General features: G+C 32.2%; 1 protein-coding gene across 7 annotated transcripts in view; it reads right to left on the bottom strand.

Annotated features, from left to right (window-relative positions):
• Positions 1–16,618, bottom strand: part of CADM2 (cell adhesion molecule 2) — a gene marked incomplete at both ends in the record, with an annotated part of 1,088,291 nt that overhangs the window by 118,117 nt on the left and 953,556 nt on the right. For all 7 annotated transcript variants that reach the window (XM_080696702.1, XM_080696704.1, XM_080696706.1 and 4 more), the window contains 2 exons: positions 924–1,014; positions 14,801–14,971. In XM_080696702.1, the coding sequence (XP_080552828.1) occupies positions 924–1,014; positions 14,801–14,971 (262 nt within the window). The remainder of the gene's footprint in view (positions 1–923; positions 1,015–14,800; positions 14,972–16,618) is intronic.

Below are 16,618 nucleotides of genomic sequence, written 5' to 3'. Positions count from 1 at the left end.
AACCCTCATGAAGTAATATGATACCTACACTTAAATAATTTGAATATTTTGGGCTTCATTTTTAGTAATATAACCTGATTTGCACAGAAACTATGCATATAGTTATAAACAGAGTACATTTAAATCCCTCTTATTAAATTTAAACATAATGCAAATCAATTGGAAGCCTTTTTAAAAGTCAAATAAAAAGTTAGGCCTATATTGTGGTCATATTAGACAAATCATATTGCTTTCAAATAATATTAGGCATTTCATACTTATAAAATCCATATATCAATTTTACATAAAAAAGGTATCTTATGAGTTGGATATTTGTAAGCAAGAGTGCTAAAATGTAAAATTTCAGAGCCAAGGTATCATTAACCTGTATGTTTCCTGATAATAAAATTACTGAATAATTTAAGATATGGAGCTTGTGACCCTTTTTATTCACATTATTTCCAAGCATATCACTCATAAATTAAATCCCATTCTGTTCTACATTAGAAACATATTTTTCTTAGTAAGAAAATGATTTAAAAATATTGCAATGAAAATATCTTCCCATGTAAAATTTGGGTATACTTGGGGATGCTTCAATATTTTCAGTTTTTCAGGGTGCACTTAGTTCAGCAGTGCATTACTTTCATCCTTTTGATGATATATATAGTGACCATTAGACCTGTATTCCTTTCACATGAAACTATCTGGACCCCCCCCCCCTTTAAAAATATTCACAGATGAAAAATTTCCCAGAAACCTCACTACATGACAAAGTAAAAACCAGTCTTCCACAGACACTTAATGAATAAATACATGGTTCAATAAGTTTTCTTTTTAAGAGATCACTTTTTACACCAAAAAAACACAAAAACTGGATTTCTATAACTAAAGCATGCAATAAAAGGATACAAAAAAAGTTTGTTGTTCATTTAATCACTTACAGTGGTTTTCCTTTGGATTCACAAGTCAAAATTAAAGGCTGTCCTTCTTGTGGAAAAGGAGTAGATGGTATAATTTTAACCGATGGTGTATCTAGAAAAAAAAAGAATATTAAGAAAGGTCACTAAACACACATAAAACTATGTATTTAGTAATTACATTGTCTCTGTGTTAAACATTTTTTTATTTTTCTTATAATTGCACATTTTTATATGAAATTGCTAAGATTTGATGAAAGTATTTAAACTTTTAAGAGGCTACTACCATGTCCATGCAAATCTAACAAAAATATCTTACTGTCTCAGGAGCACACTGAAATCTAAATTTAAAAGCGAAATTGCAAAAAAAAAAAAGTGGTTCAGATGAATATCAAGCATTTCATAGGATTGTTTCTTCAACTATTTATAGATGGCTACGAATACTATTATTACAGACTGAATGCATTTATGTGCATTTGAATAACAAGGTACTTATTGTTGCAAGAATACCAGGGACTCACAATAAGCAACCTACAATGAACACAAGATCAACTGCTGTCTCAGAAGCATTAAGCAGAATTCTTTTGAAAATGCAGTAATGCAGCGCTAAGCACATGCTGCTAGCTTGAAAGCACCATTGGCAAGTCTTTTGGAAAGCTATTTATAGTATCAATAAAAGTTAACATTTTGTTGTATATGCTACGACATAATTCTTAGAAAATTAATTATTTCTATGTAACAATAAAATCATCCCTAATGGAAGAAAAATCAATAATATTCTAGGACATCTGTATTTGTAACTTCTATATCAGGTAACATTATTTCAACACAAAGGTACACACATCCTAGAAGAAATGGAAAATAAGATTTGGAAAAAGAGACACAATAAAAGCTCCTTCCTTCTTCCCTCCCTCCCTCCCTCCCTTCCTCCCTTCCTTCCTTCCCTTTTTTCTTCACTGTGCTGGGCTTTTAACTCAGGGTCTCACACCTTCTAGGCAAGCGATCTACAACTGAACAACTTCCTCAGTCCACACACTCATTTCTTCATGAGATTTTTCTAGTCTTGGCATTGTCTAGCCAATAGTCAACATGAATCCACCCTCTCCTCTTCTCTCCATGTCATCTAGAATAAACAGAATTGACTGTGCTCTCTACTTAATCACAGCTATTCCACCCATCTCCTTATCTTTTCCTATAATAATTCAATAAATCCACACACTGTTTTCTATAATTGATCAATAAAATATGGTTCATCTATCTCCTTATTAATTTTCAAATCCTCTCATTTTCTTTTTATAGCCCCCCAAATACTTCTTTTATCTAGTTTACCAAAAAAACATATGCTTTGTGTCAACATTACATACCTAGAAATCTTACTGCCAGAACTAAAAAAAAAATTGCTTTCTCAAAACATGAACTTTATTACATCAACTTTCATCGTGTGTGTGTGTGTGTGTGTGTGTGTGTGTGTGTGTGTGTGTGTGTGTACTGGGGTTTTAACCCAGGGCCTTGCACATACTAGAAAAGTGCTGTAATACTGGGCTACATGACCAGTCTCATATTATCTTTTTGATTAAAACCTTGCATGTTAATCTCTGTTATTAAGATAAAAAGTAACATCATTAAGTCATTTAAATCCTATATAATCTGTACTCTTCTTTGCTTTCTTGTCTTTTACCTATCAATTTCATTCTCTTAATTCAAGGCAATTATTCTTTCTTCCTGATCATTTAATGAGTATGTTTCATTTTTCCTTTATAAAAAATGTTCCACTTGGAGGAAGACTTTGTGATTACTTAACTGTTACAAATCTTTTAAATATTGATTCAAGTGGCATTTGCTAAGGTTAATTATCAATTATTCTCTACTTTGTCAGATACATTTGTTACATATTTTATTCACTTTTATATATTTTAAGTCGCAGTTATATACCAAGAGTTTTGCATAAGGATTAATCCTAAATTTATACTTAATAGGTAAATATTAAATAAAATTCCTGATATACTTTATCAATTTGGTAAACTATTCTGAAATATTTTAACTTAACTGAAATTTTGTTGTTTTGATGCAGAGATAATTAATTACCCTTAAAGATTCATGTCGCAAACCGTAGATTAACTTTTAATCTTAGGACGCTTTACTTTAATTAAATGTATATTGCTAATTGTCTTCCTATTATAAATTTTCTACCTCAGATATCATAATATCATAGTTTTTCATAATTTAGAAATATTTTTATGCAAGCACCACATATATAAACTATTTTTCTCTCACCACTTGGTTTTGACAAAGGAAGCACTCAATTATGAAGAGATTTATTTAGTTATTATGCCCAAATCTAGGTTTTTACATCCACAATATTTCAGCATTGTTCCTTAAACATGCTGTCAGCAATATACATACTGCTTACCACATCCAGGATCTCAGAAATGTGATTATTGCCCTAAACTTAATGCCCCATTTTTTGTGTGTAGTACTGAGAATTGAACTCAGAAGTATTCTACTCTGAGACACACCCCAGCATTCTTAATTTAATTTAATTTAATTTAATTTAATTTTTCATTTTGAAACAGTCTCACTGAGTTGCTGAGGCTGACCTCAACCCTGCAATCTTCCTGTCTCAGCCTTTTCAGTACTGGAATTATAGGTGTGTACCACCATGCCCTGCCAGGAAATAATTTGGATTTTGACTCTCTCATCCTATTTGTATTTTATTTTGATCAGTATTTTTTTTAACCTCCATTAGGGAGTTGATCAGTGTTAATGTAAAATATTTTACTAGAACCAAATATTTTATACCTATCTAGCTAGCTACCTATGTTTGTGTCCAAAAGAGTCTTTTTTTTTTTTTTTACTATTTTCTATCTGGATTAGTAAAAAAGATTAACTATTTAGTAATCTACATACTCTATATATCTACTGATAGATTTATCTCAAAAACTTAAAAATGGAGAGGATGGCAGAGGTGACACCACTCCTGCTGTATGACAGGGTTGCAGCTGGGAAGAGAATTTCTGCAGGGCTGGGAGACTCTGGCAAAACTGAAGCCATTATCCCTCTTGATTTTCGTAATAACAGTGATAATATTAATGAAATTTAAAAATTGCTTTGAATGAGGATTGCTGTTTTGTAATAATCTGAAAATTGGTGTGAGTATGACTGGAACACGCCCCAAGATTTGTGCTGGGAATAGCACTAAGAAGAATATGACTATGGAAGAACTTTCAAGATGCTACAGAGAAAGGAGTTCTTTGCTTCTTTGTTTACAACACTTAAGTCAAAGTTTTAGCCATAAAAGGAGAACTTAACTTTAAGCAAATTATACCTACTGTGCAAGGCCCTCCATATGTTGCTTTATAAGTTAGAGGACCGACTGTGGTATTCCCCTCAGGGGACTAGCACTAATCAGAATACTTTTCCACCTCCAACCATCCTCCAGTTTCCTGTACAGGAGTGTATGATGAATGGAAAACACAGAGTTAATATTACTGGAAAATAGCTTGATGTCAGGACTCTGCTGTTCCTACAGAGGGTTGGGCAGGCAGGGACCTCCTTGGTACCTACTCACTAAACCACAAAAGAGTTCTTTTGGTAAACAACTTAAAAGAGAGTATAGAAAAATTGGTGTAGGTATTGTATGTTAGAAAAATAGAGTAGGGTTAATGTGGTGGATTTGGTGGGTAGGTTAGAATAAGTTAATAAAATATTTAGTGGTTAAAATAGCAGATAATATTAGCAGTTAATTTTTGAAAGTAGAGAATGTAAGTTTAATATTTAGTAGTTAAGTTAGAGGATAGGATGTTTAAGTTTATTGAGTGATGGAGAAATTGGCCAGGCAGGACTCCTCTTTTTGATGTTTCTGACCAAAGGTCATGATAATTTAAAAATATAAATTGTGCACTTTGTATTTTAAAATATGAAATATAAAAGTACAATGTTTTGTGCCCTTAAAGATCTCTTAAAATCTTTGTGTTCCTTCTAATGGGAAACCTCCTTGTTTTCTGTACTTTGGGTTTAGTCTTAGTTTTCAATGTGCTTTGCAGAGCTTCATTGTTAGTTAGGTTAATAACTAAAATAAAATATATTTTTGTGGCTAGGTAATGTGGATGGCATTAATTTGAATAATTTTGGGGTTTTTTTCAACCATGATATTGGGATGTGAGCTCTTCATGGCAGGTTGAATTTTTCCAGATAAAGTGTAAAATGTACCTAGGTATACTAAAAACATGTTTTGCTAAAAGTTGTTTATATCCAGGTGTTTTGAGTATATGTTTTGCCAAAAGTTGTTAATACCAAATATTTCCATGTAAAACCATTTAAAAATAAAGCATCCACTCTGAATGATAGTCACGCCTCTGAAATACTGTTTCTCATTCCCTCAAGTCGCCGACTCCCCCCACCTTCAAGAACCATTGAATTGGCTAGAGCTGGTCTTTGGCACCTTCCCAATGTATCTAAAAAATATTTTAATAAGTAAAAACCCCACCTAAACATATTTCTTCCTATTTTTTACTTTTTTATCTAGAAAAATAAATGGGTGCTTTCAATGTATCAAAATATATAGCATATTATCTGGTAATGATTTTTTTGTGTGTGGTACTGGGGGTGGAACCCAGGGACTTTCTTCCTCTGGGCTATACTCTCAGACCTATTTTATACTTTATTTGGAAACAATGGTCTCACTAAGTTGCTGAGAGCCTCACTAAGTACTTGAGGCTGGCTTTGAACCTGTACAATTGATCCTCCTGTCTCAGGCTCCCAATCACAGGGATAACAAGTGTATGCCACCATGCCCATCTTATCTGGTAATAATTTTATAAAATAAACTTAAATATATGCTCTTACTATACTATTAATATTTACTAACCCAGATAGAAATAATGGCAAATAAATTATTAACTAATCCAAATCATTCATTGTATGCCTTTGCCAATTTATCTATTAAAATTTTTAAATTGTTTTTTCTTGTCTTCATTTCCTAAATTACTTATAGATTTTCTTCTTGGTTATAGTTTTTCTTCCAAACACATTTCAAAGATTGAAATATTTTTAAAATCAAAGATTACTTAAACAGTAATTCAAGGTTTACCATGGAAATAATATATCTATTTTACAGCCAATAAATAATGTGAGTTACAATTAATCCTTCCCTACTTCTTCACAAACCTAAATGATATAATTGCTTCAATATTTTGAGGTTGTGTATAATGTTCTATTAATAATTTGTTGTCATACTGAGTGATAAAAATTAGTGTTGTTTTTAAAAATGAGTTTTGAAATTATTCTGTTATTGGGCTATTTTTTTAAATTTTTATTCATCCTACATGTTAGCCCATAGGCGAATTATTAGATACATACTAAAGCAACATGAAAATTGTTCATGTGCAAAATATTCACTCTATTTGCAGAATATATATAATTGAATTGGTATTGTTATTCTGAAATACTGCATTTAGTACACTGCATTTTTAACAGTAAGCCTTTATCCTCATCTTGAGCAGTCAAGATAAAAGATCTTAATCTAATCAGTCATGTGTCTTCCAATCTTAATAGATGCATGATATGTCCAAGAATTTGTAAAGCCTAGATGAGGAAATGAACGAGTTACTATCAGTTTCTCAGAAAATGCAAGGAAATGAGAAAGTGTCCCACAAATATTTATTAAAAAATACCTTTTATTCCTTCACAAATGCTGTTTCGGTATTAACAAAAACATAAAATATACAGATATTTTAATGTAAAATTTTCTACCTAAAGGCTTGTGTGTGTGTGTGTGTGTGCACAAACTATTTCTTAAAATTTGTTTTAAATTCCCTAATGTACATGATATACATTCAAAAACATATCAAAGTCAATCACTAAGCCAAACATGCAAAAGGAAGAAAGGGAGGAGGGAATGAGGTGGGAACTGGGAAAGGACTAACTGAGTGATGTTTGCATGTATGCCTCTACCATCTTGTATTCTTTTAAGATATATTAATAAAATGCACCAATAAAAAATTTTAAAAATAATCTGCTTTTAAAATGTTTAAATGTGAGAAATGCCAATTTTTCTATATGTATCACTTCCTTTACCTTCATCTGAAAACTTCTGTGGCTCAGGAAGAAACACAATTGCAATGGAGAAATAAATTAAGGAACCGAAGATTGTTCTGTTTAAACAGGATTTTAAAAGTTTTATTAACTGGGGAAGTAAGAACCATTTGAATGGTACAGTGTTAGCATCAAAGTTAAAAGATTGATTCAACGGGATAGATTTTCTATATTCTTAACAAAGATTTTAGAAGATAAAAGATCGGTGATGAAGCCACTATTAAACTTTCTAATGGACAATCTTAAAAGCACACTTCTTAAAGTATTTAGTGTCAGTAGTTCAACAGCATCTATCCATCACTAAAGGTTTTGTAGGTGAATAAAAGCACCTTGAAATCAAATGTCTTTCCAATTAAAAAAAAAACACCTTAGTACTCCTGTAATTAACAAAGGATAAAAGGAATTTAAAATTACATAAAAGTAACATTTAACCTTTTATGGATGATGAAAAACACCAAATAAGAGAAACAGCCAAAAATTTATATCTAATTTTAGTTTACTGTATTCTTCCATATTATACAGAGAATTCATTTAAAATGTAATAAAGTGGTCAACTGTAGTAGTGCTCATGGTGTTGCATGGTCTTTTGTTAAAAACATGTTGATAATTTTATTTGTCTGCAGAAATGTGAATATTTCCAAGTCACCTATCCTTCAACAATACTCCCAAGTGACTCATTCACTAAGCAGACACATTTATATAGGTCCCAAGACATACAAGGCACAGTGCTAGAGCCCGTTTCTAGTCATCATTTTAATAGGGTTTTAAAACTTTAATACTATAGCATTATATGTTGTGACATTAATATATTTTATATTCATATTCACTGATGTTGTATAGCATTTCAAGATTGTTACCTTTAATAAACCATGCTACTAGGTATTTAGCTTATTCTTAGAAATGTGTTCTAATCAAAGAAGAGATCATCTCATCTGTTTTGTTCATTGATAAATCTGCATTGGTTAGGATAACTTTGGGACCTCAATTAAACAATTTTTAATGAATAGAAAATGGTACTTTGCATTTTTTCCTAACTAGAGGTTAGGAACACAACTGTGCTATAAAATCAAATTTACTACTGGTAATGTTTAACAGTACCAAACATCAATCTAACCATTGGTTAATAAAACTCATGGGTATAAAGGCTCCTTATCAACTGGCTCATTCAGATTTTTCATAAACCTTACAAGGGCAATTATGTTTTCTCTTCTTTGTACAGATTATGAAAATAATATTCAGTGTAGTAAAATGCCCACATTCCACAATCATAAACTGATTTATTTGCCTCCTAATCTTAATCATACTGCAATATACATTTACTTCACTACATTTCATTTGTTTTTCTGTTCTTTTTTAGTCTATACTAGGGATTTGGGATTTTTGTACTATGATCTGTGACCTCTGTAGTTCTTCAAAATCAACATTTTATCTTGATGAATTATAATTCAATCTAAGATTCTTTTTGGTGGATATGATCTGCATATTCTAAATCCTGTTGGTCAATGTTGCTGAATTCTATGTCTAATCCTCTCTCTCTCTCTCTCTCTCTCTCTCTCTCTCTCTCTCTCTCTCTCTCTCTCTCTCCCTCTCCCCCTCCCTCCCTCTAATTTAATTTCTTTCACGTTCTTTTACTCCGTGAAAGATGAAAACATTATTTCATTATTTATTTATTTAACCTGTGATCTCCCCAGGTGCCGGAATTACAGGCGTGTGCTACCTCATCTGACATTTCTGTTAATAATATTAGGCTTTCCTAGTCAAAATCATTTCTGACTGGTATTCTTATTTAGTTTTCAATTTTCTATAAGCTCACTTGAAGATAATTGAAAAATATATATATACATACACACACACACACACACACTGGCATCTATAACATGCATACATCCCATAATTTTCTTTTCTTTTCTTTTCTTTTTGGTGGTACTGGGGTTCCTAGAAGCCCTTCTACCTCCGGGCTACATTCCCAGAACTATTTTTACATTTTTATTTGGAAACAGGGTTTCCCAAGCCAGCGTGCACAGCTGGCTTTGAACCTGCACAAGCCTACTGTCTCTGCCTCCCAAGCGCAGGGATTACAAGTGTGAGCCACCACGCCCGGCCTACACCCCATAATTTGATGTAATACTGCTTTATGAAATTCATTTGCATACTCAAAATATGTATATTATATATATTATGATTTATGATATATATTCTACTTTATGCGGACTTAAAAGCACAAAATTATACTTGCTTTTAATAACATATTACATTATAATAAAATGTGAAGTCCTTACATTTTGTTGATTTAAAATATTTTTATTTAATTATAATTAATAATTTGATATGATCTAGGAGAGTGGCACACACATATCATTAGAATGACTCAGGAGGCTAAGGCAGAGGATTAGATGTTCTAGGCCAGCCTAGGCAGTTGAGTGAGAACCTGTTTCAAGAGAAAGGACAAGAACTGAAACTAGGGCTATAGTTCAATGGTGTAGTAGTTCAATGTAGTTCAATGGCCCATAGTACTACTAGTAAAGTAGATAGGTAGATGGATAGATGATAGATAAATAGATAGATATTATAGGGACTACATAAAATATTTCTATTCTTTATAAAAATGATATTTACCAAATGAAGAAATGTACAAGCAATACAGTGGGTAACATAATAACAAATTTATCTCCCCTGAAAAAAGTTTAAAAATCTTTTGTGTTCTCTAATAGTGGTTTCATAATAGGTTATGTTTACTAATATAATGAGATGTATCTTTTGCTAAGGGTCTTAGGGCTCTTCGTGATTCTAGCATATGTATTCTTTCCTGAAAATTTTGAAATATATTGGATTCAATTAAAATACTTCCTAGGCATCTCCACACAATAACATGGCATTTCTTTAGTCAAAATAAATTTTGACTTAATTTTTATCTTAATTTCAGAAAAAAATAAACATAGTTTTCATTACACATTTTTGGGGTTCTTTTTATATTCTCTGCCTCTAGACAATAGGTAATTTGTAGTAGACAAGATAATTAAATAATCAGCACTTTGCAAATGAGAGGCCAGATGAGCATGATAGGTTATTTTAAAATGCTACCTAGACCATATATCTTCATGTCTAAAACATCTGTATTAGGTTAAAGAATTAAGTCAAGTGTTTTCTAAAATACAGAGAAAATTAGTGGTAGCAAAGTTGATAAAATTAACACAGGGTAATTTAAATAATCTGACCAGGACAAGACAAGATAGATAGGGTAGGTGGGGATCTTATTATTTTTTTATTAGATAAAAGGGCAAATAGCCAAAATGTACATTGAATGAATAATCTCTCCATGTGTGAAAATATTTTGTTCTGTATCTTGAATATTCACAGAACTCAGAATATATGCATACATATCTTTATATGTATAATATATTGATATTTGTACACACATTTACTTCTGTGTATACATATATATGTTATATACATGCATATTTACATATATATTATTATATGTATATATATTAAATGTATAAATATTAAATACATTCTTCCTGAATTTCTTACATTTTAGATGTAGCAAAATATTTCTATAGCAATTCCTGCATTATTTTTCTTTGAGAGAATTACTTTGTTCCTTATGGAAATAAATTTATGGCTATATATTTTTGCTACTTTTCTGGATCATCTAACTTATTAATTTAATTTAATTGATCAATTTGTCAATTTATCATCTAATTTATCAATCATTTCATTTTTATAGTAGAATAAAGTTCCTATTAACATAAAAGTGATTTGATACAGGTGCATATGGAGTTTTTAACTTTGTTGATATGTGTATATATGCGTGTATATGTGAGTGTGTGTATATATATATATATATATATATATATGTATCTGCAGACATTAAAATAATGTACTAATATATGTTTACACATATACATCTATATTTTGCTGTGTCTATTCAGGATACATACACATATATATCAATATTTCTATATCTGTCTAAATTAAGCTAAAGAATTAAGTCAAGTGTTTTCTAAATACAGAGAAAATTAGTTGAGGGAAAGTGTATTAACTTTATTATTCTTATTATCTAGAAAGAAAATATAGCTATAATGCGTAGGTCAGGACTGTAAATTGATTACCTTCTTACAAAGATATTATTTGAGTTAAAATGATTACAAAATTTTCTATTTTTTTAAGTGTACATGATTCACTGCCTTCCTCTCTCCTTTCACGAAATTCTTCTCTTCATTACTGTTCAGATGGAATTCTTTTGGGCTCACATGCAGAGAGTCTCCTATTATAGGAGCTATTTTAGTCACAATATTTATTTCTTAAATTATTAATGGTCTACACATGTAAACAGTTACTGTTTTTTCTAGGAAAACATGTGACTTAAATATGAAATTCTAATCAAATATTTATGATAACATCATTCCATTAATTGATGAAGTATATAAGATGTTTCTGCCTTCTAGCCATTTACATATTAAGCCATTATAGAATGTAATGCTTTTTTAATTGGACAGCCACTAAAAGTGCAACATATTTAATGGAAAACTTTCTTTAAAAAATTAGGCAATTCAGTGATTTTATTCTATGAAATTTTACTTCATAATAAATATGGAGATATGGTGAACAGGTAAAACATGCCCAAGAAGTGTGTATAGTACCATCTTTGAATTCCCAAGAAAGTGAAAAAGACCTTGTCAGTAGATACTTGGCACCTAGGCTGAAATTGTTTCAAGGATTGTCAAAAATTCTCTAGAATATAAACAATAATCATAAAGGTACTCTGTGATCATGCAATGAAAGACGACAATATCAAGCCCAGTCCATGGTCATAAAATAACAAGGACAAGGGTATTTCTCAAAAATAGTTTTCTTAACTCCTGTGTCTTTGTAATGGAAAATTTACTTCTGTTTTAATATTTTTATTTTCTATGTAAAATTACTAATATAACCATCACTGAAATGGCCCTTATCTTAGAGCATTCAATCCTCAACCCTCTTTAGAATGCTCAGCAAAACCCAAAAGACTGTAGCAGGTCTTTCCTCTTTCTGATGTGTACCCAACAAGTCAACTGATATGTCTTCTCCTTTACTATTAAAAACTAAATAAATCTAATATTAGTGGGCTCCTTTTTTTTCTTTTTTTTTTTTTTGTGGTGCTGGGGTTCCCGGAAGCCCTTCTACCTTAGGGCTACACTCCCAGACCTATTTTATATTCTTTTATTTGGAAACAGGGTCTCTTAAGCCAGCACAGCTGCCTTCAAACCTGTGCGATCCTCCTGTCTCCGCCTCCCAAGCATGGGGATTACAAGCCTCCGCTACCATGTCCGGCGTTGGTGGGCTCTTTGGATGACAGTGGTCTTCAAGATTTTATGATTTTATTTCTATTATTTATAATTTGATAAGTTGTAATTTATTGTTAAATACATGACAAATATTTTAGGCAGAGTTACTTTACTTTGTATATACACATAAAAGTTCAAATTATGCTGATGATCTGTGTCTTCTTAAAATATTAGAACACACACACACACACACACACACACACACACACACACATATATATATATATATATATATTTGTTTGTTTTTGGTGGTACTGGGGATGGGACCCTTCTACCTCCAGGCTACACTCCCAGACCTACCTACTTTTTATATATTTTTAAATTTCGAAATAGGGTCTCTTAAACCATCGAGGCTTTGAACCTTTGCTATCCTCCTGTCTCTGCCTCTCAAGCGGGGGGATTACAAGCCTGCGCCACCACAACCAGCAATTTTCTATATTTTGAAAGATCCATTGATGAAATAAAAAAATAGAAAGGGAAGGCAGTTTACAGCATTTGTAACATAATAAATGTCATGAACTCTGTACTTTATAATCAAATTCACACAGGAATTAATTCTCTAGTTTATAGTCAAAGCTCAAGCAATTTCAGTAATTTTTCCAAGGTCACTATATAAGTAAATGTTGAAATTTGGAATAATCTTCATTAAATTATACTGCTATCTGAATCTGCTTCAAGTAGAAGAGGAGAAAGTTTAATGCATGTATATCACTACCAAAATGATTTACATTATGATGTGAGACTATAATGCAGCAAAAAAGAGAAAATAGAAACTAATATATATGATAAAAAATTTAACATTTAAGAAACTAATAATAGTGATGAATATATAATCAAATTGACTCTTTCTTAGTAAAAAGATAAAAAAGTAAACTTCTAGCCTTCCTGATGCTTCTCCTGTCTTTTCTCCTTATAGTCTCTATTTTGCCATATTCCGTTCAATTGTGTTCTCATTGGCATCCTTGCTATTTCGCGAAATTACAAATAATAGACATGCTCCTAACTCAGTGCCTTAGTATTAACCCTTTCCTTTGAACTCTGCATTACATACATACATACACACACACATACATCACACACACACACAACACACACACTCAGCATTTCCATCTCTTTACCATCTACTCTGGTTTATTTTTTATTGCATAATGCCTATTTCATAGTGCCTATCATTATAATATTCTATATGTTCTATTTATTTATTTTATCTTTCTGTTATTCATATCTAGAATGGATGGTGTAATAGAAATGGACCTTGTGTGTGGTGATATGCAGTGGTGATGCTCACAATTAAAAGTAAATTCCAAGCCAGGCATGGTGGTGCGCGCTTGTAATCCCCATCCTTGGGAGGCTGAGACAGGAGGATCACACAGGTTCGAAGCCAGCCTCAGCTACTTAATGAGGCTCTCAGAAACTTTGTGAGACCCTGTTTCCAAATAAAGCATAAAATAGGTCTGAGAGTATAGCCCAGAGGTGGAAAAGCCAAGTCCTTGAGTTCCACCCCCAGTACCACATATACACACAAAAAAAGCAAATTCTAATTATTTTGTTCTTGTACTTTTTAATCCTTTCTGTAACTCTAATGTCTCAAACTGTGTAAAATAATGCAATGAGGCATATAAAAAGCAGTATTTAGATTTCAGCATTTTAAGATTCAATGTAACCATGTGATAAATTCTAAGTTCCTAGAATTTCATCATGGAATAGCAAGAGCAATCCAAGTTCTTCCTTTTCTGGAATAAAAATAATGAAAATAAAAAAATTCAATTTGAAAAATGTAAACCCTTGTCTTTTATTGTTTTCTACTTTATCTATTTCAATTTCTTCCATTTCATTTTATTAAATATTTATAAATCACTTACTACAATACTAGGGCTTTGTTATATCTTAAAGTCACCATGATTTTAAACCTACCATTTGCAAGTCGTGTGACTGTGTCTCCATGTGTAACTTGTGACTAGTGTTCCTGGGACAGCTCATGAGGTTGTGTGAGACCCTGCCTGCAAAGCAGTTAGCTCTGTCCCTCATTTATTAGCACCACACAACTAATATTGCTAATATAAATCATGATAATAATGATGAACATAACAGATGTGCCCCCACATTCAGCAGACTTAGAATATCTCGTGGAGAAGCAGAAAAGTGCTCTAAATTTAAAAAAAACTCAGCTGAGAAATCCAGTTTGCATTTCACAAGGTGGTTTTAATATAATCACACTCTCTTTGCTCACCCCCATGTATGCACCTACAGCGAGCCACCATTGTAGACATAATTAGGAATATTAACCTTATGAGATCTCTTTTATTTTCCTTCATTGTCAAGAATGACACTCAGTCCAGGAGTATTTCCCTTTGAACGCAATTAATACTAAGGAGGATAGATTTTGCTACACATTCACGATAATTTCAGATAATTCTGAAATGATTTTAAATGCAGATGAGATCTGCTGCGAAGATAAAGGGAACAGTACGGCATACTTACAGTGGATTTCTAGCACCTGCATGGCTACCTGAGGAGTGGCATTGAGAGATTCGTGGTCTACTCTGCAGATGACCGCCACGCCATCATCGCTCCGGTCCACTCGGAAATCCAGTGTGCTGCTCACAGTGAATGTCTTGCGGTTGGCATCTTCTTCTTTCAAATATTTTACATCTGAAAATGAGAGTATAAAACTTCTGTGACACTTCAAAATATAATACATTTTATTTACTCAAGACACTGAAAGCACCTTCTCCCTATCTTTGCCAATTGTTCAAAAGCAAATATTTATTAGGCATTTAATCTATTTCAATTTGATTTAAACAATAGACAACTACTTCAAAAAGAAATGTTAAGGGTTAAATCCAGACAGAAAATAGAAAAGTGACACACAACATTTTTATTTCTTGTTTTTCATTTTGTTTTGTTTTGTTTTTGCAGTGCTGAGGACTGAACCCAGGAGCAGTGTACCTCCAAGCCACACCCCCAGCCCTAGTTTTTATTCTTTATTATGAAACAGGGTCTCACTAAGTTGCAGACGGCCTCACTAAATAGCTGAGGCTGTCCAGGAAGCTGCAATCATCCTGCCTCAGCGTTCCAAGTACTGGGATTACAAGCATGTATTACCATGCCCGGCCATTTTTATTTCTTTATTATCAAAATTACTGGCATCACAATCAGGTGCAAACTATTTTTTCATATTTCATTTGAAAAATGCAGGATACCTTACTGATGGGGTGTGTCCATACAGCGCCTAAGGAGATGCAGCCTTCCTCGGCCTGAGCAGCCTACAGCCTAAGGCAAAACTTTAAAGTGATTCAGCAGAAAATGGGCTAAAGATGGCGCCTGGAGGAAGCTACGAAGGCGTGGTTTCCCCATTCATTATGGGTGGGGAGACTGAGCGGTTTTTCCCTTTCTACCTTTAAAGGAGCTTTCTGCACACATAAATGGCTCATGTACTGGCCTGGGATTGGCTGTAAACTATGTGCTGGTGATCTTTATCCCGGATAGGCTACTCACCATCTCGCCAAGCCCCGCCAGCTGTCGGGCTGGATTCCCGACACCTTACAAAACTTGTAAACCCTTTCACTTAGACTTAAGTTTCACTAAACAATTATCTTCCTTTTTGAATCAGAAACACAGTTGGGGAAAGCACAGAGTTAACTGTTTATGTTTTAAAAAATACAGTATATTTGCACTCTGATTTCAATATGAAAAATATAAGGCAAACACAAGATTGCTAGAGGATAAGAAAAAGTTGTAATTTTTGGTAAAGAAAAGCACAATTTTCCTGATATTTTCAATATTTAAATGTAAACTTCCAATGAAATTTACATTAAAATAAAATATTCTTTATTTAGCTAAAGAATCCTTTTAGCATAGATGAGAATATTTTCCTCCAGATGTAAATTCACCTATTGATGTTTAAACTCACTTTGCATGAATCCTATCCATTTTTAAATTGTGTACTTAGGAATTATTTGCTGTGTGAAAAAAATATAATAATATATGCATTTAATCTGTAATTTCTCAAATCTGAAGTAGCTGATAATAAGAGGGCATTTTTAACATGTTATAACTATATCGATGTCTTATCTATAGTTGAGAGATAAAATGTATTCAGTTTTCTCTCATTCATCCCATAATTCAATATCAAATAAGTTATGAGATGAGTTATCTTATTTATTTCCATGAATATTTGACAAACATTTAAAAATATATTAGTGGCAACAGCCAACTAATGGTAGTTTAGTGTTTTCATTTTTCTGCTTTGTGCAATGATTTTACTTTCACAGTAACATTGAAATTGATGTATAGATA

This window comes from Muscardinus avellanarius (genome assembly GCF_963383645.1).
Source record: "Muscardinus avellanarius genome assembly, chromosome: 5".
Classification (NCBI taxonomy): domain Eukaryota; kingdom Metazoa; phylum Chordata; class Mammalia; order Rodentia; family Gliridae; genus Muscardinus; species Muscardinus avellanarius.
This window is presented reverse-complemented; position numbering and strand designations above follow the sequence as displayed.